We start from the raw sequence: 27,621 nt of genomic DNA, 5'->3' as shown, positions 1-27,621 counted from the left end.
AGGTTTTCTAAACAGGTATGATATCTATAGAATTGCACAAAATCTGCAGAGTCTTGTACTTGTGGATTGGCCTGAAAAAGTGAATCTGTGAATTTCAAAATACATGTAAAAAGTCTGTTGATGCGTACATTACATGTAGAGTACACAACATACTGTCCTGTTCCTTGTTAGTACAAAACTTATCAGACCTAATGACTTAGAACTACATTGACACAAGTTAAAATTATAACCATTCTACCTCATATAAAGCCACATATACATGCAAAGGGAAATTACTCTAAAATCTTACTTGCTGCGTGTGTGGGAGTATGCATAAGCTAAGATGTCAGCCGCTCGCCCAGTCCCTGAGCAGACAACCACTGGAATGTTATGTTCGAGGGACACCATGGCATCATGAATCGCATCAGTTCCGCCCTCCAGAATCACCAAGACAACGGGAATTCCCAGACCCCCCGCTGAAATTAGAAAGGATTAAATGCTGCAGTCTATCTGAATTAAAAAATTTACGAAGTTTACAAACTGAAATGTACAAAATTAGAAATCAAATTCATTTGAATCATTAGTTTGAAATGAGAATATGTACATAAATTTTTAAATCAGGCAAATAAACACAAATCTCGAGAAATTTAAAATGCTAGAAGATTTCATTCAACAAATGAAAGACCTTACCCTCTGTAGGTTTGGAAACCTTCTGTTCAAACTGCGCTCGGAATTCCGAGGCTCCAGTGTATGTATTTCTGACTCCGTCATCAACAAACACAAAATGGGTGTGGTTTGGATTGAGTGGGACGGGCTTACCATGAATAATCACATTGCTTGTCTTAAAATGCACTGGAAAACGACCCTAAAAATTGGAAGACAGATTTAACAAATTCTAATTCACTGGATAAAATCATCTAAGTAATGCCCATCTTACAGAACAGTAATTCAATATAATCCTACACAACAGAATTGTTTTTTTACCTAGACAAACATCTGCACAATACTGTAGATTCCAAGATATATGTGAGAAATTTATTATCCCATAATTTCACGAGAAACATTACTTATAAAATAAAATTATTCACTTGTTTTTCTGTTCTTTTAAAAATTACATGCAAGAACTCTTGATTAACAGACCACACGCGAATTCATGTTTATGCAGTTTGAGGTATATGTGTCATTTTGCCATATCAAGTACTCACTGAAAATAAGAAATCTACTGTACTATTTATCAGACAAACACCTGCATACTGTTTTTTACGTACATTCCCATCACTCTCGAGGTATTTCCTATCTTTCACGTATCCCCAGGGACCGATGCCAATCAATCGCAGGGTGTGAGTGATACGGTCATTGTCCCACAGGAAGGACTGCCCCTCACTGACCGCGTTTCCCACTGCCTTCATCACGCCCACATTTGATCCTGTTGTAATCAGCCAGGCATTGGTTGTCTTGGCAGCCTGCAATATTTAAGGACACCACACAGCTACAATATTGTGAAAGTCAGTCATAAAAAATTTAGGACACAACACAGCTAAATGATTGTGAAGGTCTCTCATGAAGAATTTAGGACACCATACATCTACGTGATTGTGAAGGTCACACATAGAGTTTTTAAGACAAAGCACAGCCAAAAGACTGTGAAGGTCACTCAAAAGGATAGCAGATTTCAACAATACAATGCAGATCCAAATTAATTCTTTAAATGATAAATTCCCTGTATAACAAATTTAAGAAAAAAAATGTTGTACCAAATTTAGTTTAATCTTTACAAAACTCTCCTCCATGTTCATTCTAGTTTTAATATGACTTTTAAGGCAAACAAATGCAATAAGTTGTTTTTAAAACATTGCAATGCCTTTAGTATGTGGATATAGAAGAAACTCTTAACAGATCTCTTAACAGATTTTATAAATAGATACCAATAGCAAGAGTTCGAATTGACCGGCTACCTAACATGGCTACGTCAACAAACGAAATCATCTGAAGCTGCGAGTTTTCTGGTCGTGTGTGGCTTTAACGAATATTTGAAGGTATGTTTGGACACAAAGTATATAGTATGAAAATATGTTATGATTTTTTTATATTGAGTTTATGAGGCAGCAACACAAGAATACACCGATTTCAGGCCTCAACCGTCCGCAGCTTTTTGTGACCCGTAAATCGAAGGTTTTCATAAGAGGTGGATCTTTTCAGAGAGCTATGTACAGTTCTCCAGCTACACTGAATCTGCTCGAGAAAGTGGGCGGGCTGTAATCGGCCAATGAAAACTCTTGTTGTATTACATCAAGCATGTCATTCAAATTGTTCAATCGTCTCATTCAATTGTGTCGTCACACAACGCAATACTATATAGGGTAAAGTGTTCTAATTCAAAGGTGAATTGCAATAATATGAATAATGTAGCATCATACATGTATCATTTTACACATTTTAAGTTCGTTACTTCCAAACAACATTTCAAATGTTAATTTTTTGTAAATTTTATAATCCTGCATTTTGGCATAGAACATCACCATGCAATACATGCATTTATCCCAAGCATGTGTTTCTTACAGATGTGTGAATGTGAGAAGATTTTTTAAAATTGGCCAATTTTTGCCTGGCCCCAAAGGTCCTGGGGGTTGCAAAAGTCCTGAATTTTATAACATATGGCTCCCTGTTCCAAAGATGCTTGATACCAAATTTGAAAAAATTGAAGAATTGGAATGGTAGCTTTTAAGAAGAAGTTTAAAAATGTTCAATAGTTCAACACATATCGTACGATGATAGACGCGGACCAATTACTGTAGGTCACCAGAGTGACTCAGGTGACCTAAAAATATTCAATTATTAATGCACGAATGACGATGGACAATGTATGATGCTGATGGACACAAACCAATAGCAATGGGAACCTGAATGATTCTGACTCATTCCAATTTACAAAAGGGTTAAAGTCAAATTCCTCCAAAAAAAAATTCTCCGCAAAACAGTCACCAATGGTCAGCTTATATGCAAATGTTTACAGAATATTGATAAAACTTGTTGGTAGGGGCAGTGAACATACAATAAAACATAGTTATGGTAAACCACTCAAAAACAGTTTATTATTTACTTTGTTATATCCAATAAAATTTTATTTATTTTCCTCTCATAGTGAAATAGATAAGTGTGAAATCATTATATGCGTGTTCTTCATGTTTACTGTACATTGATGAGACACACAGGGAGGGCAGTCCACGTACCTTGATGAGACCCGTGTTGAAGGTTTCCCTCATTTTGTTGTCTAGCTTGAAGCTCTTCGCTCCTCCGATCACGGAGATACATAAGCTAGGCGGCTTAGGTTCCATTATCTTCCAGTGTTTCCCCATTAACTCCAGACATTTATCGACTGAATCTTTGTGACTCAGTCGTACATACTGCAAAAATACTGAAACTGTCAACCAATTTACCAGTACAATAAAATATTGAAACTATCAACCAATTTACCAGTAAAATAAAATACCGAAACTGTCAACCAATTTACCAGTATGATAAAATACTGAAACTGTCAACCAATTTACCAGTAAAATAAAATACTGGAATTTGTCAACAAATTTACCAGTATGATAAAATACTGGAACTGTCAACCAATTTACCAGTACGATAAAATACCGAAACTGTCAACCAATTTACCAGTAAAATAAAATACCGGAACTGTCAACCAATTTACCAGTAAAATAAAATACCGGAACTGTCAACCAATTTACCAGTAAAATAAAATACCGGAACTGTCAACCAATTTACCAGTATGATAAAATACTGGAACTGTCAACCAATTTACCAGTACGATAAAATACCGAAACTGTCAACCAGTACGATAAAATACTGAAACTGTCAACCAATTTACCAGTAAATAAAATACCGGAATTGTTAACCAATTTACCAGTAAAATAAAATACCGGAACTGTCAACCAATTTACCAGTACGATAAAATACCAAAACTGTCAACCAATTTACCAGTACAATAATGAATGCAGGCATTGTCTATTCAAACAGCTAACCTCAATATTAATCCCACTATAATGTGTGTATACATACTTCAATGACTGAATAGAACTATATATCAATGTTTGCTGACTGCAGTCACATGCCAATATTCCTGCCATTTTTTCTTAAACACATTTTCATCTCTTCATAAAAATTTCTTGCAATGATTTCCAAAATTGGTCTAAATCATTTTGTTGTACAAGTATTACTATATTTCGTATATCGGTTAGCTCTGTGGTTCGACCTAGTAAAAATAATATAATTCAAGTTTTTTTTTAGAAAAAAGATTGAATGCAAGTGGATTGCCTAAAATATTGCATACATTTATACATGTCAATGAGAGAGATTGTGTGTGAATGTCTTTAAAGGTCAAGTGTAATAAAAATAGATTTGAAAATAAAGTTTATAATTCATTAAAACCCGTTTTGAAAAGTTTATTGATGTGTTTATTTTTTTTTTTTTAATCCAGGTAAATGCGCAAAATATCTATTCCAAAATCGTTGTTTATAGAAACGAATGAAGGGATTGTCGCCCTTTCTTATGACATCATTTGAGACAATTGTAGTTGTTTACGCCTGTATATCATCGTTTTAAATTCTGTGAGAAATTGCCAGTTTTAGCAACACCGTGGATAGTGACGGTGAAATACCGTAGATACAATTGAGTTTAGGGATTCAACCTTTATAATGTTTGTACCTACACCCGTTTCGAAACCATCAGATAGTAATATTTATATGATATATACATTTATATGTTCGACAAATATCTCATTGGAATCTCATTTAGAAATTATTTACTGTGCCAGTCCATAGAAAATTGGGAATAATATTGGAAAAAAATGTTCTATCAAAAGATAACCTTTGTATTTTACACAATCGAGACTAATCAAAATCAGACTTCATAGATACTCGCCATATACTCTATTGTAGCGATTGTGAGCGTATTTAACTAGATTGACTCTCACGTTTGTATTTTTTTTATTATGGGATTTACTTGTATGAGATTAATCAGATCCAGATTATAATGTGTTTAGCTAGATATATATTTAATTGAAAAATGCCTTTTTGAAAAAAGAACAACAAAAGACAAAAGAAACAAGAGGCCCATGGGCCACATCACTCACCTGAGTCACCTTGGCCCATATCTGAAGACTTTCCATATATATTTGCATGTAAAACCTTAGTCCCTATTATGGCCCCAACTACCCCTGGAGGCCACGATTTTTGCAAACTTGAATCTACACTAAGTCAGAATGCTTTCATGTAAATGTCAACTTCTTTGGCCCAATGGTTCTTGAGGAGAAGATTTTTAAAGATTTTCCCTATATTTGTATGTAAAACTTTGACCCCCCCCCCCCAACACTTGTGGCCCCATCCTACCCCCGGGGTCCATGATTTGAACAAACTTGAATCTGCACTATGTCAGAAAGTTTTCATGTAAAAATCAGCTTTTCTGGCTCAGTGGTTCTTGAGAAGAAGATTTTTAAAGATATTTCTTATATATTTGTATGTAAAACTTTGATCCCCTATTGTGGCCCCATCCAACCCCTGGGGCCCATGATTTGAACAAATTTGAATTTGCATTATGTCAGGAAGCTTTCATGTAAATCTCAGCTTTTCTGGCTCAGTGGTTCTTGAGAAGATTTTTTAATTTTTTCCCTATATATTTGTATGTAAAACTTTGATCCCCCCTTGTGGCCCCATCCTACCCCCGGGGGCCATGATTTGAACAAACTTGAATCTGCACTATGTCAGAAAGTTTTCATGTAAAAATCAGCTTTTCTGGCTCAGTGGTTCTTGAGAAGAAGATTTTTCCTAAATATTTGTATGTAAAACTTTGATCCCCTATTGTGGCCCCATCCAACCCTCGGGGCCCATGATTTGAACAAACTTGAATCTGCACTATGTCAGAAAGTTTTCATGTAAAAATCAGCTTTTCTGGCTCAGTGGTTCTTGAGAAGAAGATTTTTCCTAAATATTTGTATGTAAAACTTTGATCCCTATTGTGGCCCCATCCAACCCCCGGGGCCCATGATTTGAACAAACTTGAATTTGCATTATGTCAGGAAGCATTCATGTAAATTTCAGCTCTTTTGGCCCAGTGGTTCTTGAGAAGAAGATTTTTAAATGACCCCACCCTATTTTTGCATTTTTGTGATTATCTCCCCTTTGAAAGGGACATGGCCCTTCATTTGTACAAACTTGAAAGCCCTTCACCCAAGGATGCTTTTGGCCAAGTTTGGTTGAAATTGGCCCAGTGGTTCTGGAGAAGAAGTCGAAAATGTGAAAAGTTTACAGACATACCGACGGTAAAACAAACGGACGACGGACAAAATGTGATCAGAAAAGCTTACTTGAACCTTCGGTTCAGGTGAGCTAAAAAACTTATTGTGCACAACGTTAGTTGTAACCGCCCCCCCCCCCCCTTTTTTTTTTTAAAAGATCTACATGTAGATACAATATCATAAAATGTAAATTAGGCCAATTAGTACATGTAATTTCTTCACAACACACGTCAAATGCGAAATTGATATATTACGGCACAAAGTTAACAAATTGTAGCATTTTGAGGTGAGAAATTTTGCCTGAATGATTCATGATATATTAATTGATGTAGCACTTAAGAGCATATTAGGAAAAGGAAAAACTTGTACTTGTTTTCATAATGAACTTGAAAAAAAACACTTTGGAAATTGGACTGACCTCGCAATAAATAAGGTTTTATCAAAATGGGTTTTTAAAATTAAATTCCTTTCCATTTTTACTATACTTTATTTTTTCAAAATATATATAGTGAAGAAATGAAATGATGACGATGAGTCCCTTATAAATATAGTATGAGCACGACAATATTCGAAAGATATTTCATTTAATAAAAGAAATGAAATCAATTCGAACTAGGTAATGGGTGACATTAAATTTTATGTGCAATCGCAAACCCATTGAATACAATGTCGCATTAAAGCATTCAGTTGTGGATGTAGAGAGGGGTGGATTGCATCCCCCCTTTCTGGGCTGAACTTTTTATATAATTAAAATAACATCCCTCCACTTGTTTTGTAGGATGCCCAGTTAATCATCACTTTGCACTTTGTTTGGAGTCAAACAGGATGATGCGTCAGGGTTGATGGAAACCTGATCCTTGTTAATTAAAGTGTCACTCACTGATCCTTGTGGCTTGTCACAAATCTCAGTGTCTCTTTCCAGTTTCAGTGTCCAAATTCTTCGAAATTTAGGGTCTTTTGGGAAAAGAAACATACTTAATCCCTGTCCTGATTTCACATTGCAGTTCAAAGCAGCGTATTGTACCATAAATACAGGACTTTTCTATGTAAACACTATAAAACCCTATCAATGCAATCAAAAGTTGTCTCAGATGACGTCATAAGCTACGAGCGATAACTCACGTCACAACACATTTATCGATCGCTCAGGTAAAAGTTTGATAGCGCTGTGTAATTCACGCCAAGTGATTTTTATCAAAATTGCCATGGAAATTAATCCATAAGTGTACGACAGACATTTTTCTGTATAAAATCACCGTACTTGACCTTTAAATATCAAATCATTTGCTCCAAATTTTCTGAGATAATAAGACTGATTACTGCGTATATCATTTACTAATGTGCATGCCTTCTTTAAAAGTGTTGAGAAAAAGCGATAAGAAGCTACGTATATCACGAAACCTATATACTGTACCATAGTTTTGGTGGCAGATATTCATGATAAATCAAATCAAAAATTTGAATGCTATGGTATAAAACAAGTCACCCTAAAAAGCCACTTACCTTTGCAGGTTTTGAGCCCCCAATCTGGTTATCATTGTTCACAAAACTTATTTTCCCAAAAGTCGTAGAAATATTCTCGCGGAAAGCTTCTTCTTTGCTCCATGGAACTACAGGAATGTTTTCTGGAGGGGCTTTGAAAAGGGTTTCGCGGTTTACGATTCTACGTAACTCTAAAAAAAATACACAAAAAACCCCACTGAAGAATTAATCAAATATAAAGCCAAGTTTCATATATTACAGTATAATAATTATTGCAGAAGTCATCGCAACAATCATTTCAAATTGTCAGTCCATAATCAATTTTACGCTAGTCCAATACATAATTCTATAAAGCAATTTTACTAGCCTGACAAAAAATAGGGTAGCCACGATCATCTGACTAGTGCTTTTATACCCAACCTGATCAGCGCACCAAGTGCATGTTTATATCCAACCCAAATCAACAGGTCAGTGGTTTCTATCTATAAACTATGATTACCGGGTTAGTGGTTTCTATCTAACTATGATTACCGGGTTAGTGGTTTCTATCTAACTATGATCACCAGGTTAGTGGTTTCTATCTAACTATGATCACCGGGTTAGTGATTTATATTTAACAATGCAATCACATGTCTAAATATGATTGAAAAATTCTCAATGAGACTTTAAACAATCAATCAATCAACAGCAATCACCGGATTAGTGGTTTTTATCTAACTATGATCATAAGGTTAGTGGTTTTTATCTTACCACAATCATCAGGTTAGTGGGTTTTATACAACCACAATCACCAGGTTAATGGTTTTTATCTAACCACATCATCAGGTTAGTGGTTTTTATCTAACCACAATCATCAGTTTAGCAGTTTTCATACAACCACAATCATCAGTTTTTATCTAACCATAATCATCAGGTTAGTGGTTTTCATTTAAACCACATCACCGGGTTAATGGTTCATATCTAACCACATCATCAGGATAGTGGTTTTTATCTAACCACATCATCAGGTTAGTGGTTTTTATACAACCACAATAATCAGGTTAGTGGTTTTTATCTAACCACATTATCTGGTTAGCAGTTTTTATCTAACCACATCATCAGGTTTGCAATTTTTATCTAACCACATCATCAGGTTAATGGTTTTTATCTAACCACTATAGCCAGATTAGTAGGACTGGGAATCGCTTGGAAAAGTGCAATACGTAATAATACAGAGAAACAATACATGACGCATATTGCCAGTTGTCAGTCCTGCTCTACAGCAAATCTAGTACTCACTCTGAGATATGATATAAGTTTAGTACTCTGAGATAAGGTATAAATTTAGTGCTCTGGGATAAGGTATAAGTTTAGTACTCTGAGATAAGGTATAAGTGTAGTACTCACTCTGAGATAAAATATAGTTATTACCGTATACAATCGCCTATAAGTCGGTCCGCCTATAAGTCGGTTGTATTTTTTAAGGTTATTTTGTAGGAATTTGCTATTGACCTGCTTATAAGTCGGTACAAATTTTTGTCAGAATCGGTTGACAATTTCAAGTCAATGCTCTAGTGTTTTTACCTATGTTTCAAAAAATATTTTGTGGAATTAATACTTATGAAGTGCTCAATATCCAAGCCATATCTGTTTGGGGTTTAAATGCAACCCTTGATCTATTATGGGCAATGATCACTTGTTTACCTAAGCAATTATGGTCTCCTAATTACCAGTACCTGACACCGTGTTTACTTAGTGGCACGAACCTTGTGAAAACTGTTATTGTGGGATTCCGGTATAATTCATTGTATCAACAATCGAGTTTTTAAGAGTCAAGAATGATGATCTAAATCATCTGTTAACAATATTTGATCTTTTATGAAATATATTTCAGTCAGTATACATATGAATATTTCAATATTAAATCGCGTTCGTAATTCAATTTTACCGATAAACGATAGATTAGTTGAATTGAAAGTATTTAGTTACCGTTATGTAAGTAATTTTTAACTAGATAAAAATATGTAAATACTTGAACATTATACATTAGAATTATACATAAACAATATGATATGTCTAGATATTTGTGAACAATAATCATTTGTGTGGTAGTCCATGATAATCGTCAGAGTTGTTTAAAAAATACTACATTACGCCGCCCAGAAAAATACCAATCTTCTTAGGACACGCCTATAAGTCGGACATAGAGTTTTGGACCAAAAATTGACTCCCAAAAATCCGACTTATAGGCGAGTATATATGGTAAGTAGAGTACTCTGAGGTAAGATATAAGTATAGTTCTCTGAGATAAACTATAAGTTTAGTACTCACTCTCTGAGATAACATATACATTTAGTACTAAGGGATAAGGTAAAAGTTTAGTACTCTGAGATAAGTTATAAATTAAGTACTCTGAGATAACGTATAAATTAAGTACTCTGAGATAACGTATAAGTTTAGTACTATGGGATAAGGTAAAAGTTTAGTGCTCTGGGATCAGGTATAAGTTTAGTACTCTTGAGATAAGATATAAATTTAGTATTCTGAGATAAAATGTAAGTTTAGTACTCTGAGATAGAATATAAGTTTAGTACTCTAGGATAAGGTAAAAGTTTAGTACTCTGAGATAAGTTACAAATTTAGTACTCTGAGATATTAGGTATAAGTTTAGTACTCTGAGATAAGGTAAAAGTTTAGTACTCTGAGATAAGATAAAAGTTTAGTACTCTGAAATAAAGTATAAGTTTAGTACTCTGGGATAAAATATAAGTTTAGTACTCTGAGATAAGGTATAAGTTTAGTACTCTGAGACAAGTTTAGTACTCACTCTCTGGGATAAGATATGCTTCCACAATGTCCCTCTGAACATTATTCATTGGTTGTGCATTGGACAATCCGGCATGTTCCGTCAAAATCTCTCCACAGTGGCACCTGGTAAACATAGCATGCATAGTTTTTAGCTTCTTAAACATTTAAGTCATACTTACTTGAAGTGTCTGACTGAGATTTTGGACCAAACTTACTTTAAGTCTCTGATTGGTTTTGAGGTCAAATTTACTTTTAAAAGTCTCTAGCTGAGTTTAAGGTCAAACTTACTTTAAGTCTCTGATTTTCTTCACTAAGGTCTGATTAGGTTTTGGCACAAATTTACTGCACTCTATCTGTCTAAAATTCTGCTTCACAAAAGTGACATGCTCTTGCTTCCTCTGAAAAAAAAATTAAGCATTTTACAAAATTCATTACCAGTGGCAGATCCAGAAAATTTTCAAAGGGGGTGGGGGGTGAAAACCACAAAATGACAACCAAAGAAGGGGGGTGTAACCCCTGTAGTCCTCCTCCACCTCCTCACCACTGCTCATATACATATACAAACATACAGTCATTTTTACAAATTGTGTATTTGAACATACTGATGGGTAAAACTTTTAGAAAATCACCATCAAAAGCATACATGTAAAAATAAATCTTGCACATATAGAGAAAAGAAAAATGTTAGTGCATACTTTCCAAAACTCAATATCCTGATCCTGTTTGTGAATGCGGTCCTTGGGAACACGACCCAGTCCTGGTATTTTTTTGCGCATTTCTGAGTATCGCGCCTCCTCAAGTGTTAGGGAGGTCTGCACCTCATAGAATCTCTCTTGCTGGTACCGCTTGTAGTCTGGCATGGAGGAGGAGGCTGCACCACCCTGCTCTGCCGAAAATGTGACTCGGTCATATTTTTCTCTGGGATAAATCTTTGTGTCCACCCCAACACCAGCCATTTTGAAAATATTTTCTTCCTGTGGTGGAGGTGTGGGTCACTAACAGGGTATCACTCAATGAGAAATCTGAAATAACAAAGACGCAACAGTGAACATGATGAATCAAGGAAGCTTAAAAAAGGTCTCACTTACACTATGATCAAGAAATAAAAGCATTAAGATGCATCTAATATTAGCTTACTTAAATTAAGAATTCCATCATTTCTAAACACGAATTCAACACAATACTTATACAATTCAAATATTATCCTGGCTATATAGCAAGCTCTGATGGTAACCTATGTGCATTGTATAAAGAAATTAATAACATTTGATCAAATTATCAAAATCAAATATAATACATGCTTTGACAAACATTAAAGGTCATATGAAACGATATCCTGAAGAAATTGAGTTATGTATGGAAATTCATTAATCAAGGTTTATCAAACAATATTTCATTTTTAATTTTTTTTATTCAATCCATTATAACGTCACAACAGCTGATCAAATGTACTCGATCACGAAAATGATTTTTGATGATCGCAGCTTATCTCCCTTGCTGATGACGTCAAAAAGACCCACTGTGATGTAAACAACTAGGCTTATAACATGGTATAACTAAGTATAATTAACTGCATAGCTTTGAGATATGCCACAGTGTGCTGCATTTAATTGTAGTACATGTGTTAGAGGGTAGAAGAGGGTGCATATGTACCTCTTCCCAAGGGATACTAGATTTAGAATTTTAAAAAATATAGGCTATGGGTACAAAATCTCTGACGCGATCACGCGATGGATTTGCTACCATGAACACTGCACTTCAGTACATCCTAGCCAAACAATGTGGACACAGATAGATCAATTTAAAATCAGACGCTGTGCCAATCATTTTTTACTATCCAAAGACGAGACAAATCAAAATATAAATTAAAATCAACCGCCTAGTGAAAGCGAAGACACTGGATGTAGGCCCTATTAGCCTACTAAATTACACAACCGTTGGTTATCATTGTAATCACAAAAACACATTCCATCAATGAACGTGAACTTTGAATAAATCTACTCAAAATTATATTCTATTTTCAAATCTTATCTAGCCTACATTACAAACTCTATCAGTCAACAATATTCGTATAGTTTCATGTTAGCCTATATAGCTACTACTAGTATCCCAAAAGTGTGTAATTTTTATTTTCTTGTTATTAATTGTAAAATTCAGTTGAATTAAAATTATCAATAAACCTTTCATTCTCAAATTCAAAAAGAAAATCATGAAGTATCATTCAGAAATTATAATTTATATTCCATATACTATAAATATCAGTACAGATAACTATAAGCATGCTTATTAAAAAATCAATAATAAAAAAATTCATTAAAATATTTGAACAGCGGGGATGTAAAGTAAGAAAGTAAATACCTGCTATAGAATTAACGCAAGCAATATTTATGTATAACTTACGATTGAAAAATATATAAGCACCCTCTCCCCCATTAAAAACAACAATTTGTGAATTTTATACTTAAATTGGGATACACAAAGAAACACTAGTTATCTGATTATGAAAAATCGTGCGTCAGTATCACAGATAACATCCATGAAACATTTGCCACATTTAGGGTACTCTACACCTACAAGAACATTTAAGCTGTGGTTATTCGTATCCCGTGGGATCCGGGTTAGAATAGGTACTCAGTATGCCTTGCTTGTCGAAAGAGGTGGTCCTTTGGATGAGACCACAAAAACCGACGTCCCGTGTCACAGCAGGTGTGGCACGATAAAGATTCCTCCCTGCTTAATGGCCATAAGCGCCGAGCATAGGTCTTTTGCAGCCCTTCACTGGCAGTAGTGATGTCTCCATATGAGTGAAATATTCTCGAGAGGCCGGGGTGTAAAACAATATTCAATCAATCGCATAAAAAAGAAAATGCCCGGGATTACCATTACAGATGTTAGACTATTTTTATTACGATAATTCATAAATGAAATGTACACAAGTTCATACGACTTCTAATCCTTTTAAAATGATAGTTAACCTTCAGTATCTGATGGCATGGGGTTTTGAAATTCACAGGCATCTGATGTATGGACAGTACTAACCCCCCCTCCCCCCATCCTGATTTTTTTTTTTTTGCGGCGATAATTTCTCCAAAATATATGGATTCCTTGTTTATCCCATGCAAATTTCGATTTATGTAATCGTTTGACTTTCCCACTTTTTGTAAGACTGCCCTTCTATCGGCTTTATTATTACCGGTAGAAGGCCAATCTCTATAAAGCTTACAAAAAGTGGGAATGGATTACATAAATCGAAATTTGCATGGGATAGACAAGAAATCCATACGTTTTGAAAGAGAAATTATCCCCGAAAAAAAAGTCAGAAGAGGAGGGGGTAGTAGTGGCCATACTTCAGGTGCCTGTGCAGTGTTGACTTCTTCAATATCATCCTCTGTTGAAGAACGTTATTCGCTTGCCGTGCATCATTCCTGACTGGTTTAAACTGATATGCTTGAACCACAAAATCGGGCAGTTCGTCAGAAAACAGAAATTAGTCCATATCCATTAACTGCAGTAAGATATTTCGTTGAACAAAACGTTAGGCCTACACTATTTTCATTGCGTGATTTACATTGATGGGTCGTTGTGACGTCACGAACACCCAGAATCAAGAACGATAAGCGGGTAACAATTTCATTCTATGTACAAGTTTACAGCTTTATTTCTCATCAATCCAAAGACAATAATTTTTTATTAAACGCTATTTGACCTTCATTCATATACCCATCTTTATGTTTTTAAAGTAAAATACCACTGTTAGAAATCGGTTCATATCACCTTTAAAATCTGATTTGTAGATTATTCACTGAAATTTCTCACAAAGGAACTTCAGACTGAACACCAATTTTCACTTTCATATAAATTTCAGGTTAACTGCTGATTTTTTATCTTCTTATACATTTCAGGATAAGCACTTTTTTCACCTTCTGGCTAGGAACTTGAAAGAGTATGAATACCCAAGTCACTTTTGTGGATCACATCAACTCGGTGTCTAAATTTTTACCTACCAAACCCAAGGACATCCCTATCTATACAGGATTTCACAATTAGTTATATAAGCTAGTTTACATTGTGGTTCTGTCTATAACATATATACATATCGAGAACATACATCACAAAACATGGAAATATGAGTTTATATACATACAGATGAGAAGTACATGAGAAGAGACCATAAACACATGAGTATTATTGAGGATCAAAATAATGTTCGAGATAGGCTGTTTTAAAAGATGTGTTACTTGTGCATTTTCTAATAAAACCTGGTAATGAGTTATATAAAATTGCTGCTGAATTGATATAAGATCTTCTAAAATATTCTGTTTTGGCTCTAGATAACACAGATAAAATTATTAGAGCTCTGTCTTGTATTTCTTGTGTTTATATCATTCACAAATCTAAAAACATACTCTGGAGTCATATATTGCAAAACTTTATAAACAAGAATAACTTTTCGATATATGAAATAGTCAGACAAAGGCATCCATCTCAAATTTGATAGCATACAAGAAGTTGACATTGAATGAGGTAGGTGAAAAATGATCCTTGCTGCTCCCTTCTGTAATTTTAAAATTCTATCAGTATTTGTCTTGTTCTTTGTGTCCTGCCATACTGTACAACAATAATCAAAATGAGGAAAAACAAAAGTATTGTAAATTTTGAGTAGTCACTAGTGTCTCCTTTGACATAAATGTGTTCAATCAAACTCATATCTTATTGATTCTAACGTTTTATATGGTATATAAAAGTAGTTTTTCATTACTGAGAACAAAATTTTTTTTCAAGTAAATCACCACAAAAGCAGTATAGATGTGAAATAAATATTTTATCATATTTATTGTGCCCAGTCTTCATTTTGAAGTTATAATAATGTAGAACTTTATAACTACATCGTGATGAATATATAGTTTATATCATATATTCGTGGATTTAAACAAGATTTTTTTGGTGCAATCTGATATGCCCAACCCCAAATTTTCTCATAAACCAAAGTCTGCCTCGAACAGATTTAGTTCTATCGAATAATTTGCAGACCTCCTTGGGAGTAATACATATTTCACACGAATGAGATTTGCAACAATTAGTTGTGCTTGTCCTATCGATACAACCAATAGGGCAACAACAAGTCTGTAACCTCCATTTTAACCAGCACTACCCCCTTTAAATACTTACTTTAAAGTGGCTATTGGACCACAGGACCGGGGTCGTAACGAAATATTTAATCGAGTCTTCAAAAAGTTGACCATCCAAATTTAAGTTTTAACTAAAAATATTTCATGACCAGCCTCTGTTCATACATAAAATATAATTAAACTTTGTACAGTAAGCAGTTAATAATATATCACTTGTCATTACCGATCTTTCAAGTCGTCATTGTTCTTCTTAACTATTTCGCCATTTTCTTCTGCATGTTTCAAAGACACACCGGAAGTTTATTACGCTGCCATGACGCCATTGTTTACAATATAGGCCTATAGGTTTTGCAAGAGACCTAATTAATGAAATCTTTTACTTGATTTAACCGCCTTTTTCTTGATTTTTTCCTTAAATAAAAATCCTCTCAAAGATTATTTCGAAAATGAAATCATGTAGACGTCAAGGCTAGTCTAACTTCGAAATTGCAGTGCTTGACATCCACGTGCATAAAATACAGAATTGGAATAAGCGTCGTTGAAGATTCCGGTTATAGCTCTTCATCTGATTTTTTTCTCTCCTTTTATCTAATTGTGATAGACAGTTGCACGTTTTGAGAATATTGACAAGTACATCTGTTTTATACCAAATGGCTGTAGATCAGTAAATTATGTTTTATGGAAACACACTAGGGCACATGCAGGCACCTGAAGTATGGACACTACTACCACCCCCACCCCCTTTCTGATTTTTTTTCGTTGATAATTTCTCCGAAATGTGTGAATCTCTCATTTCATCCCAATTTAGATTTATGTAATCGTTGCACGCTTTTTGTAAGATTTAGAGATTGGCCTTTTACCGGTACACGTGTAAAATTATCACTGTAACTCACGAAGCGTTGATAGAAATACAACAACAGCGTAAATCCTTGTTTAAAAGTTCGTGTTTATATTTCATTCAAATAGTATAAATTGAAATGCCCTGTAACAAACAGAAAGCCGCATATCAAAATGACATGAATATGTACATCACGTCAAATACATATATACATTTTATACATGTTATATATACATATAAATTGTATCATTTGAAACTTAGCATAAAGTTATATCAAATGATATTCAAGCACTTTAATCACAATTTATAAAAGTGATCCACCGAACTTATTTATATTTAATAAGTGAGAAAAATAAGATTAAAAACAAAATATTTATATTATTGCTTTAGTTGACTTTTATATTGTTTAAACAGTCTAAATAGTACAACTTACCAAAGTTATTGACTTTAGGCTTGATATTTATCAAATGTAAAGCTGTAAACTATATTTCAAAGCTTCTTTGGTGCAACTGCAATAAAAGTTAAACATGTACTTTGTTAGATATTAGCAATATAATTAATAGCGCCAACTGCGATGCTTTTGCTTCCATAAAAACAAAGAAAAACCAGACATACCACGATGGCGAAATAACTCCAACTATAACTAAAACTCAAACGTCTGAACAATTCAAACCCACTGGACAATATGAAAAAATCCAACCCTGGTCTAAAGTCACATGACTATAAGAGGCGCCAAATGCTCACCAAACTTTTGGCGGGAAAATACTAATTACATCAAATTGGAAATTAAATAAAATCAAAGCTGCTTGCCATTGTTTTGGCATAAGTTTCTAGTAGAACTTTATTATACAATCTTATCAATTGCAAATTCAATTCTTTTTAATCATAAAACTTAAAAGTTATTTACAAAATTTTCACACGGCTACATTATCACCACCAAAACAAAACAACAAAAAAAAAAAAACAGAAAGGAGGGGGTGTCGTACTTGGTGTTCACACTGTGTATTATGGCCACAGCAATATCTTTTGTTTAGTTTGTTTTATCAAATTATCAACATCTGGTATAACAAATTATCAATTTGTTATTTCAAATTATTAATTTAAAAAAAAACACAACTATAAACAGTTTTCAGTGGCGGATTTCGTGGTATCTTGTTTAGAAAAATGTACTAAACGACAAAAGAAGCAATAAATGACAAAATCTTTTGATTTCTTGAATTACTTTATTGGGAGAACTTAATTTTTTCGGAAAACCCTTAAAATTTGCTTCATTTTATTAATTTCACCTTATAAAAAATGATAGAAAATAGTACAAATGACTAAATAGGAGACATATTTCAAGCCCTATAAAATCTGTAAAATCCAGGAGCTTACGGGGGCTTCGCCCCCTGGGCCCCCACCAAGGTTTCGCTTCAAGGCGTCCCCCAGCCCCCCTGCCTCATAAAGTGGTGCCCCTCGTAACTGCAATTCCTGGATCCGCCCCTGGTTTTGCTACAAAGGTCTAAAATCACAAAGTGTTAGCGTTTGGAAATTATAATTTCAAATGTTGCAAGTTCAAGTATAAAATATTCATGGATAATATTTAAAGAAAAAGGAGAATGAAATCCACCAGTACAAAAACTTCTCAATCAAAATTTTTTTAAAAATAATTTTGAACTGTGGAATGTAATACTACAAGTATTACATCTCATTGCATTGTACACATGTATACTTAATTCATGTTTTACTTATAAGCTGTTTTGGTTACTGAGAGTACAAGACCAACAGTCTGGTACAATGATTTCTTACCAGACTGTTAACAGCTGACATTGGATCGTCCTGTAACCAGGTCAGCAAAACATGCTTTCTTAACCATTTTTAATCACATAGTGCAATTATTTTCATTTTAATATATAATACATCATTCTAACATACATGCTTTAGACATGAAACATTCAGAACATTTGGATCCTGCATATATTGCGCTATCAAATTGTATTCACTAAACTCTTGAACAGCTGTTGAATTGATATTGGTTATAATTTTGTATGTATTCACCTTACATTATCCACGGTTTCTGAAATGTGTGAAGCAGTTTGGTTTTTCTTATTGTATATCTCATTATGTTAATTCAAATTTCGTCTACAGTCAGTATTACATACATGTATCACTGTGTTAAATGTGGGCAGTGCAGCAATGTGAACTCTGACACTAATACTAGTCTGAAGCTAGCAGCCACTAATCGGCAGCCAATTAGAAAATTAATCAAAGTACTGATAGTACTCCTACGGAATACAAAATATTAGACAATGTTTCATTCATACAACGTTTAGTAAATGGTTACTGAGTAAATTTTATTCAACAGTGAAAGGTTTATTCAGTAGGTGGTTTATTCAGTGTGTGATTTATTCAGTGAGTGGTTTATTCATTGAGTGGTTTATTCAATGAGTGGTTTATTTAGTGAGTGGTTTATTCAGTGTGTGGTTTATTCTGTGAGTGGTTTTTTCATTGAGTGATTTATTCAGTGTGTGGTTTATTTAGTGTGTGGTTTATTCAGTGGGTGATTTATTCAGTGTGTGGTTTATTAAGTGACTGGTTTATTCAGTAAGTTGTTATTTTCAGTGGTGGTTTATTCAGTGTGTGATTTATTCAGTGAGTGGTTTATTCATTGAGCGATTTATTCAGTAAGTGGTTATTTTCAGTGGGTGGTTTATTCAGTAAGTGGTTATTTTCAGTGGGTGGTTTATTCATTCAGTGGTTTATTCAGTGAGTGGTTTATTTATTGAGTGGTTTATTTAGTGAGTTGTTTATTCAATGGATGATATATCTAGTAAGTGGTTTATCATCTCTATGGTTTTTATCAACGTTGCTTTACAGAAAGAACATTTATTGAAATATGTACGAGAGAAAAAGAGAGATGTACGTCCATGAAAACATAAAAATCAACCAGGTTCATCATTATCATCAAGTGTTTATGCTTAGTGTAAATGAGGGCAATGGAAAATGATACTGATTAGAAAGCGGATGCTTAACGACATCAATTTGTTTTCTACGGTACTTCAGAGCTCGCCTATTGTATCAGGTCAAATTAAGATTATATGGAAATGATAAGATGTCAGAGAAAAAAACACAATCCAAATCAATGGGATCTTTATATACGAACAAATCACTGTTCCACCTCTTCATTTTGCTATTTTAGCATCTAATTGAACCACTTCCGTTTGAAGTGTGTAATATTGTTTGTGCACGTCACGGAAATATCCTCGAGCTCAGTCGAGGAAATCGATATGTGATGGCGAGGTGACGTGAAAGAATCAATATGATCCCCGTAAGTATAAAATATGTAATTATGGTACACCAGACGTAAACATTAAATAATCTTACATATTGTGAATCTTTACTTGTATTATATTTTCAAATTTTCCAGTTATATTGTATATTATCATACTCATATTACGCCCCGATTATAATCCCCTATCACGTTACAAATTAAATTGTTCAGCTAGAAGCACGGGTTGTATTTATTCCTGTAATAGCATTAACCGACGTGGACGGTTCTTTTTCTAGATACCATATGCATACTTCATATAGCAGTTTCGCACAAAATGGCCGTCTTGAATGCTGCGGCACAACACTACCTAGAATGCGATGAGTGCGAACACCACTGCGAGTTCTATTGCCTCATATGTCACAAGAAACTGTGCAACCATTGTAAAACTGAACACCAAATAAATCCTAACACACAAACTCACGACGTGGTCTTATACCAGCACCGACACAAGAAGACTACAACAGAAAAGTGTCCCCTGCACCCCGATAGTGATGTAGACAAGTTGTGCAAAGAGCGTGAGGTCCCCTTGTGTTGTAAATGTTTAATGAGCCCTGATCACCGTGGGCATAAGTTTGTTGATCTTGAAGAGATCCATGCCGAAAATTCAGAAATGTACCAGAAGAAGTTGTATGCGATCCATGAATATTTCTTGCCGGTTTCCAAGGAAGTTCTAAAGGACATTAAAGAAGATGTAACAAAAGTGAAGGAAAGAATTGGTGTAATAAGAGTAGCTATGACGTCAGAAGCTGATGCTGTCAAAAGAATAGTGGACTCTGTGGTCTCTGAGAACATGATTGAGACGAGATTGAGAGGCATATTCTTCAGGAGCTCAACACTCAGGACAAGACTCTTACTCTTGTTGACTATATGTCAACTCTTCATGAACTAGAACTGAGCTTTCAATCCAAACTTCCAAAGAAAGACTCAACAGGATTCACTTTCAAAGATGGCGAAGAAAACTTTCAGGGGATAAAACCAATCCCTGAAATCTTAGTCCCTGTACTTCCGGTGTATACGGAGGCCCAGATCAACAAATATGAGATTATAAAATTACTAGGGAAAGTGGAAAGTCTTGCAACAGTGGGAGAGAAAGGAAATGCTCGGCCCGAAACAAAAACTGTAGACCCCAAGCAATACAGGATCGAGAGGAATGCAACGAAACACAAACAAGAAGAATGAACTCACGTTCAAACAAACTAGCAAATTCGATATACTCCGTCACAAAGGTTAAGGACATTATGATACCGGGTATAAGTCAAACTTACCACATCTCACTCGATAAATCCAGCAAGCTCTGGGTCAGTGATCATTCTGGTCACCTGGTCCAAACCGATTTCCATGGTAACCTAATACAGAAAATTCAAGTTAGCAACATAGGAGCAGTATATCGCACCGTCACGTGGACTGGAGACTTACTATATACAGATATGCTGTGGAAAAATGCCATCATGATCAATAAACTAACGCCTGACAGAAGGGTGACAAAATTTATTTCAACTGGAGGTTGGGAACCCCTGTGTTTACTCTTCTCGTCTTAATGGGCACGTTCTGGTTGGGATGTGTAAAGGTAGGGATGCGCGGATGACGAGATACAGCACCAGTGGGAAGATGCTTCAGCATATCAAGATGAAAAACTTAATACATTCGATGTATGAATTTCCAAAATACCTCGTGGTAAACGGCAATGCGGATATATGTGTATCCGACTGGGGCAAACAGGCCGTGATCGTCGTGAATGAAAACGGCAAGCATCGATTCACTTACACAGGTCATTCAGCAGTCTGGTTTCTACCCCCATGGAATATGTACGGATGTCCTCGGCCACATCCTGGTGTATGATGCCAACAGTTCCTCTGTCCACCTCCTGGATCAAACTGGACATTTCCTGTCTATGTTGATCACGCAGCAACACGGAGTATCCGACCTTCGGGGTCTGTGTGTGGATGATGAAGATACTCTTTTTGTGGGAGAGGGTATCAGTAACTTTGTGAAGTTGTACAAGTATTTAGATCTTTGACCACAATAAAGTTCATTCACTTAACTACCGAGTATATCTCAATTCACCAGTCGGCAAAGTTTACATGATCAAATCTTCCCAAGACCTTGCTGATATAAGAAACAATGCATTCCTACCTCTGTAGTTTGACGGAACAGTGCAACCTTTCCGTGCGGATCCGGGTTAGAGTAGGTCCTCAGTACCCTTGCCTGTCCAAGGTGGCGAATCACGTGACTGACATGATCAGTAACACGAAAAAATGGCGACCAAAGTCAACACAAGGGAAAATTTAAACGAGAAAGTAACACATTTATCATGAACGAATTGTCACATAACTTAAGCAACATTTGAAGAATGTTCTCAGGAACAAGTCTATACTAAAATGGTAGTTCTACGTGCGATAGCAGAGAATACTGATAGTCGCACAGTGTTTTGTTTTCAGTCAAAAACTTTCCAACTGGCAAAAACAATTCATTATTGATTAAAGTGTTACTTTCTCGTTTGAATTTTCCATTGTGTTGATTTTTTCATGTCAAAATCACGTGATTTCCCACCGTATTATCGTAAGAGGTGATTAAATGGGGCGGACCTTTCGAATGAGACCGCAAAAACCGAGGCACCGTGTCACAGCAGTTGTGGCAAGATCAAGATGAAAAGTGAAGATAACGAACAGTGATCAATCTCATAACTCCTATAAGCATAAAATCACAGCAAAATTCAGACTCTAGAGTATTTTATTTGCAAACAAAGTACCTATTTTGTCAATCCCGGATAAATCACAAAAGAAAAAAAAAATCATATAAAATACTTGAGAGCTTGTATCACTTATTCGATGGTGAAATCATATTTCATAAGAGGTGTTTTAACGAGCTATTAATTAAAAATTTAGTGTAATGAGCTGCCTTAAATTTGTTTATCATAGTTGCTGTATAGTTCTGATACTATATTCTGATGTTGACCCCCCTTTTTTTATTTATAGCCCACTGTGTCGTTTGATACTGCTGAATATCCTGCGCCTAGCTTGGTATTTTAAACTGTCTATTTCATGATAAGCGCCTATAATCACCATCTTATTAAAATCAGTTCCTCGATCCGCTCCTTTATCTTATGATGTCGTAACTTCTGTAAAATAAAGGAGTGGATTTCCAAATCAGGTTCAATTTGCAATTCAAAACGTTTCAATTGCTTGATCCATGCATATTTATGCAGCTACACATTCCCATCATTTTCAGATGTGGTCCAATTATCCATGACCACAGGCACTTGTTTCTGAAAATAACTTACGACCTCTGTATACTAATAATATAATGTATGACCTCTGTATACTAATAATATAATGTTATTATTACTATAAAGAGGTTGTAAGTTATTTACAGAAACAAGTGCCTGTGTCGTGACCCAATTTAAAATTCCCAAGTCTACACCTGAACGCAGATTAAAAATAAGAAGATTCAATCCTTTATTAACATAAATACAGATTATACAATGAATCAAGGCCTTCCTCCTGGTTCTCCCAGCAAAAACCTAAAATTCAAGTACCACACCATTATTAATCAAGGTACTGAAACAAGTATCACATCATTAGTAATCAAAGTACTGAACAAGTCCATTAGTAATCAAAGTACTGAAACAAGAATCACTAGAATTCATCCATTAGAAATCAAAGTACTGAAATAAGTATCACACCATTAGTAATTAAAGTGTTGAAACAAGTACCACACCATTATTAATCAAGGTATTGAAAGTACTGAAACAAGTATCACATCATTAGTAATCAAAGTACTGAACAAGTACCACACTATTAGTAATCAAAGTACTGAAACAAGGATCACACCATTAGTAATCAAAGTACTTAAACAAGAATCATATCATTAGTAATCAAAGTACTGAAACAAGAATCACATCATTAGAAATCAAAGTACTGAAAAAAGTATCACACCATTAGACTAAGTAATTTTAAAGTGTTGAAACAAGTATCACATCAATAGTAATCAAAGTACTGAAAGTACTGAAATAAATATCACACCATTAGTAATTAAAGGGAAAGGCAACCCAAAAGATTGTTACATGATAATTGATAGGATTAATTATATGATAAAGATATGTTGATATACGGTCTAGATAAGCGTCAGTACTAATTTGAAAATGCTAAAATTTGAAATTCCCACTATTTATAGAGGCTGCCATGATGTGGAACTCTTTTGTATTCAAGACCACAAAAATCAATGATTTTGACATCACACCGTCTGTTCTGGTTTTGATGAGATTCTAAGATCATCAAATAGGTATGAGGTAGATTTTACGAATAAATAGGTTGGTGCATTCCTCTCAAGCAGTTAATTACACTATTGCGAAGGCTAGGTGTGAAAAAAGTTTCTTCTCTCGAAATACCCGACCCAACCAATTCATTTGAAAAGAAAAGACTACGTAAACTGTGGATCCATCATTTCTGTAATGACAAAATGAGATTAGAGACATTTGTATGAAGAAACGTCTACCATCTGCCTGATCTGCGACTCAACCGAACATCTTTTCTTAATTTCTTCTTGCGAAAGAACAGGCTTAAATCTATACATCTCCAAACTTAACTGTTCATGACTTGTCATGTTTACAGTTCTACTGATGAAATAAACCGAAACAGACGGTGTGACGTCATAAATTAAACATCAATGGTCACTCGCTTAGCGGTGGGTAATTCAAAATACTTGATACATTAATATTGATTTAATTGTTAAGCAAGGATTTTTGTTGTTAAAGACTGTCATATACGATATCAGTAAGTAATACTTTATTCATAACAGCAACAATGTGGTTAGGGTTGCCTTTCCCTTGAAAGTGTTGAAACAAGTATCACATCATTAGTAATCAAAGTACGGAAACAAGTATCACATCATTAGTAATCAAAGTACTGACAGTACTGAAGCAAGTATCACATCATTAGTAATCAAAGTACTGAAACAAGTATCACACCATTAGTAATCAAAGTACTGAAAGTACTGAAACAAGTATCACATCATTAGTAATCAAAGTACTGACAGTACTGAAGCAAGTATCACATCATTAGTAATCAAAGTACTGACAGTACTGAAACAAGTATCACATCATTAGTAATCAAAGTACTGAAACAAGTAATATACCACTTTCAAGTTTTTTTTTGTCAGTATTATGCTGTTTAAAATTAATTCTACGTTTAACGTCACCTCAAGACTTCAAAACCTACGAGGGAGGGAGGAAAAAAATAAACAAACAAAAATTTTAAACAAATGTGTATTTATAGAAAATCACCTATTCAGTAACCAAAAAAATCAATAATTTCAAATAATAGACATTGTAGGGTTTTATATTTAAGTCCAAGTCAATTAAAATCACCAAATTTTATGACCAAAAAAGTAATATGTCAAATTAAACACACTGTAGGATTTGATTTTCAAGTCCATGTCAATGTTTGCGTTTTCCCACCAAAGACTTTTTCCTTAATCTGGGTTTGTATCCCTTCTGAGAACACACCATGCAGATTGGGTGAGCAGAGGAGTAGCTTGCGATAACATCAGGTGGTATATCCAATGGATTTTCATCACCACGAACATAGCAAACTAAAGGAAAACTTTTCCTTTTGTGGAAATAGTTGTTAGACACATGTGACTCACAGTTACAATTAAAATTATGATGACAATATTTCATACATTTTTGTAATGACACATCTTAAATTTTAAAACATGCTTTACTTTGTTTTGTTTTGATTTTTTTTTAATATACAATTTTCTATGTACTATTAAACAGTTTTGAAAGGAAGATGCTAATTTGGTGTACCACAACTAAAAGATCAGTATTGTACCTTCACTTCTACAAATACAAGGCAGGGTTCTGATAGTTTAGGACGCCTTCAAATATTACACAGTTTTGCTTTTAATTTTTATGATTAAATGCTTTGTACAAAGTAATTATCAGTCAGTAAGTTCTGTATTTCCAATCGAAGTATAAACTGTCATGAAATAGTATATCGGAACTCTTCAGTGTTGAGAAGGTAAATATGAAATGGTGGCCATTTGCAATGGCTTCGAAAACAGCCATCTTTATTTACTGTGGGATTTACACCAAGTAAAGGTAAGAAATGCATGTTTCATTGTGATAGGGAGTTAATAGGACGTCTAAGTCGAAAAGTTGAAGCGATCAAGGAATTCAGTTTAACCCATTTTAATCGCAATAAGCGGCCGAAGTCCAGGCAAGATTTCCTGAATCACTTTGTGCGACACTGGTCTGAGATTCGCAAGAGGCATCAGTCCAAATATCCAGCCTCGACCAATCTCGCTGAGATTAGTTCGGTTCAAACCTTCTTTGTACGTTTTCTTTACTTTAATAGTGGCATATACTTCCATTTTCTTCATGTAACTTGTAAGGACCTCTGATTAAATTTTTCAGTGCATTTTCCTCTTACGCAGATGCAGAATTAAGTTGCTACATGAAAAACCAAACCTGAACGACTACTTCAAATCCGGATTTGTTTGTTTTTCAAAACGGCAATTTCGCCGAAACCTACGCGCGCGGGTGACGTTAAACGTAGAAATAACTTTAGGCAGCCTTAACAATGAACTATACCATTCATTCCTAGCTCTGACAGCCTCTAGTCTTACGAGCCTCTTTTTATCATCCAGCACTCCCTCCAGAACCTTCACCACTCGCATTTTGTACGGTAAAATTACAGGAGAGGGAAGGTTCACCAGGTCACACAAACACTGCAATGCCCCACATCTGACCCTCTGTAAAATGTTCATTATAATCTTGTACTTTTAAATCATTCATTTATAATTTTTGCGTTAACCTTCATGATGAGGTTTTAAACAAATGACTCTTTAAAATTTTCTTGACAGTATTAAACATGTACATGGAATTCAATTGTATTCACTTTCTGACAGGTTAGTTTTTTTCTTTCTGTTTAAAAGTTTTTTGAAATAGTACTTTTTCGAAGAAGAGTTTAAGCAGAATGAAATGAACACATCTTCATAATATCCATGTAATCTATCAATTTACTCACCATGGCTGGTGTGTATGTGGTTAATTTCAGAAGCTGAGGAATCACTGTATCCACATGTTTAACAATGATGTCTGGGGTATCCGTGATCATTGTACACAGTGTTTCCATGGTTGATTGCTGTAGTTGAGTGTTTTCACACAGCAGAGATTGTACAAGCATTGGAAACAACTATCAAAATCAAAAATGCATTTTTTGTATATGTACCTATCAAATATTATACTAATTTATTATATATCAGGATAGATGCAGGATTTTTTGCCAGGAGATGGAGGTTGGTCATCATATGCCGGACATTTACTGGGAAAGGAAAAGAGAAAAACTGAGGAATACCTTGCTTTAGTGAGGAATACCTTGCCTCTGTGAGGTGCTTAGTGAGAAATATTTGTTTATACAGTGAGGCGTTTAGTAGCACTTGGGGAGTGGCCATACTTCAGTCATGTGACCATGCAATGTGGTTCCTCTACATAATAATCCACAGGCACCAAACCTTGTGAAAACTTTCCCCCATCATACAGGCCTAAAAGTAAATCAAATGTGTGGGGAACCCAAATCAGGAAAACAAGGCAGGTATTCGTAGGGGGCTTCATAAACAGGGTCCTTGGCAATGCCGTAATAAGGAACAGCAATATCCTGGGCTTTAACATACATATTGCCTGGTGGCATTTTGCCAGAAGAGATATTGAATTCCTTTGGTTTTAGTAATTTGTGACCTGGAGGGGGCCCATAAGGTTTAGCATACACTATATATTGTGTAAATTTGGTGATTTAGT

The 27,621-nt window shown here is 34.8% G+C and overlaps 2 protein-coding genes and 1 long non-coding RNA gene across 5 annotated transcripts in view; 1 reads left to right on the top strand and 2 right to left on the bottom strand.

Moving 5' to 3' along the window:
- Window positions 1-16,212, bottom strand: part of LOC125668554 (transient receptor potential cation channel subfamily M member-like 2) — a 53,795-nt gene extending 37,583 nt beyond the window's left edge. For 2 of the 3 annotated variants that reach the window (XM_048902819.2, XM_048902831.2), the window contains exons 1-9: window positions 15,899-16,212; window positions 11,242-11,568; window positions 10,835-10,944; window positions 10,566-10,669; window positions 7,781-7,950; window positions 3,210-3,383; window positions 1,248-1,442; window positions 670-844; window positions 290-455 (exon numbers count right to left, since the gene is read on the bottom strand). In XM_048902819.2, coding sequence (XP_048758776.2) covers window positions 290-455; window positions 670-844; window positions 1,248-1,442; window positions 3,210-3,383; window positions 7,781-7,950; window positions 10,566-10,669; window positions 10,835-10,944; window positions 11,242-11,502 — 1,355 coding nt within the window. In that variant the 5' untranslated portion in view covers window positions 11,503-11,568; window positions 15,899-16,212. The remainder of the gene's footprint in view (window positions 1-289; window positions 456-669; window positions 845-1,247; window positions 1,443-3,209; window positions 3,384-7,780; window positions 7,951-10,565; window positions 10,670-10,834; window positions 10,945-11,241; window positions 11,569-15,898) is intronic. The other variant, XM_048902820.2, reaches the window with a different exon arrangement.
- A 3,528-nt stretch (window positions 16,213-19,740) lies between these two features.
- On the top strand, window positions 19,741-21,864 carry LOC130050116 (uncharacterized). Its single transcript, XR_008798517.1, has 2 exons — window positions 19,741-19,820; window positions 20,060-21,864. It is a non-coding gene; the product is annotated as an uncharacterized LOC130050116 (long non-coding RNA).
- A 1,401-nt stretch (window positions 21,865-23,265) lies between these two features.
- Window positions 23,266-27,621, bottom strand: part of LOC125658700 (MMS19 nucleotide excision repair protein homolog) — a 46,944-nt gene continuing 42,588 nt past the window's right edge. Inside the window, exons 24-26 of the mRNA XM_056149032.1 lie at window positions 26,852-27,019; window positions 26,416-26,576; window positions 23,266-23,343 (exon numbers count right to left, since the gene is read on the bottom strand). Coding sequence (XP_056005007.1) covers window positions 23,310-23,343; window positions 26,416-26,576; window positions 26,852-27,019 — 363 coding nt within the window. The 3' untranslated portion in view covers window positions 23,266-23,309. The remainder of the gene's footprint in view (window positions 23,344-26,415; window positions 26,577-26,851; window positions 27,020-27,621) is intronic.

The sequence above is a fragment of the Ostrea edulis genome, chromosome 9 (assembly GCF_947568905.1).
Source record: "Ostrea edulis chromosome 9, xbOstEdul1.1, whole genome shotgun sequence".
Taxonomy (NCBI): domain Eukaryota; kingdom Metazoa; phylum Mollusca; class Bivalvia; order Ostreida; family Ostreidae; genus Ostrea; species Ostrea edulis.
The sequence above is the reverse complement of the archived record's forward strand: the minus strand, read 5'-3'. Positions and strand labels throughout refer to the sequence as shown.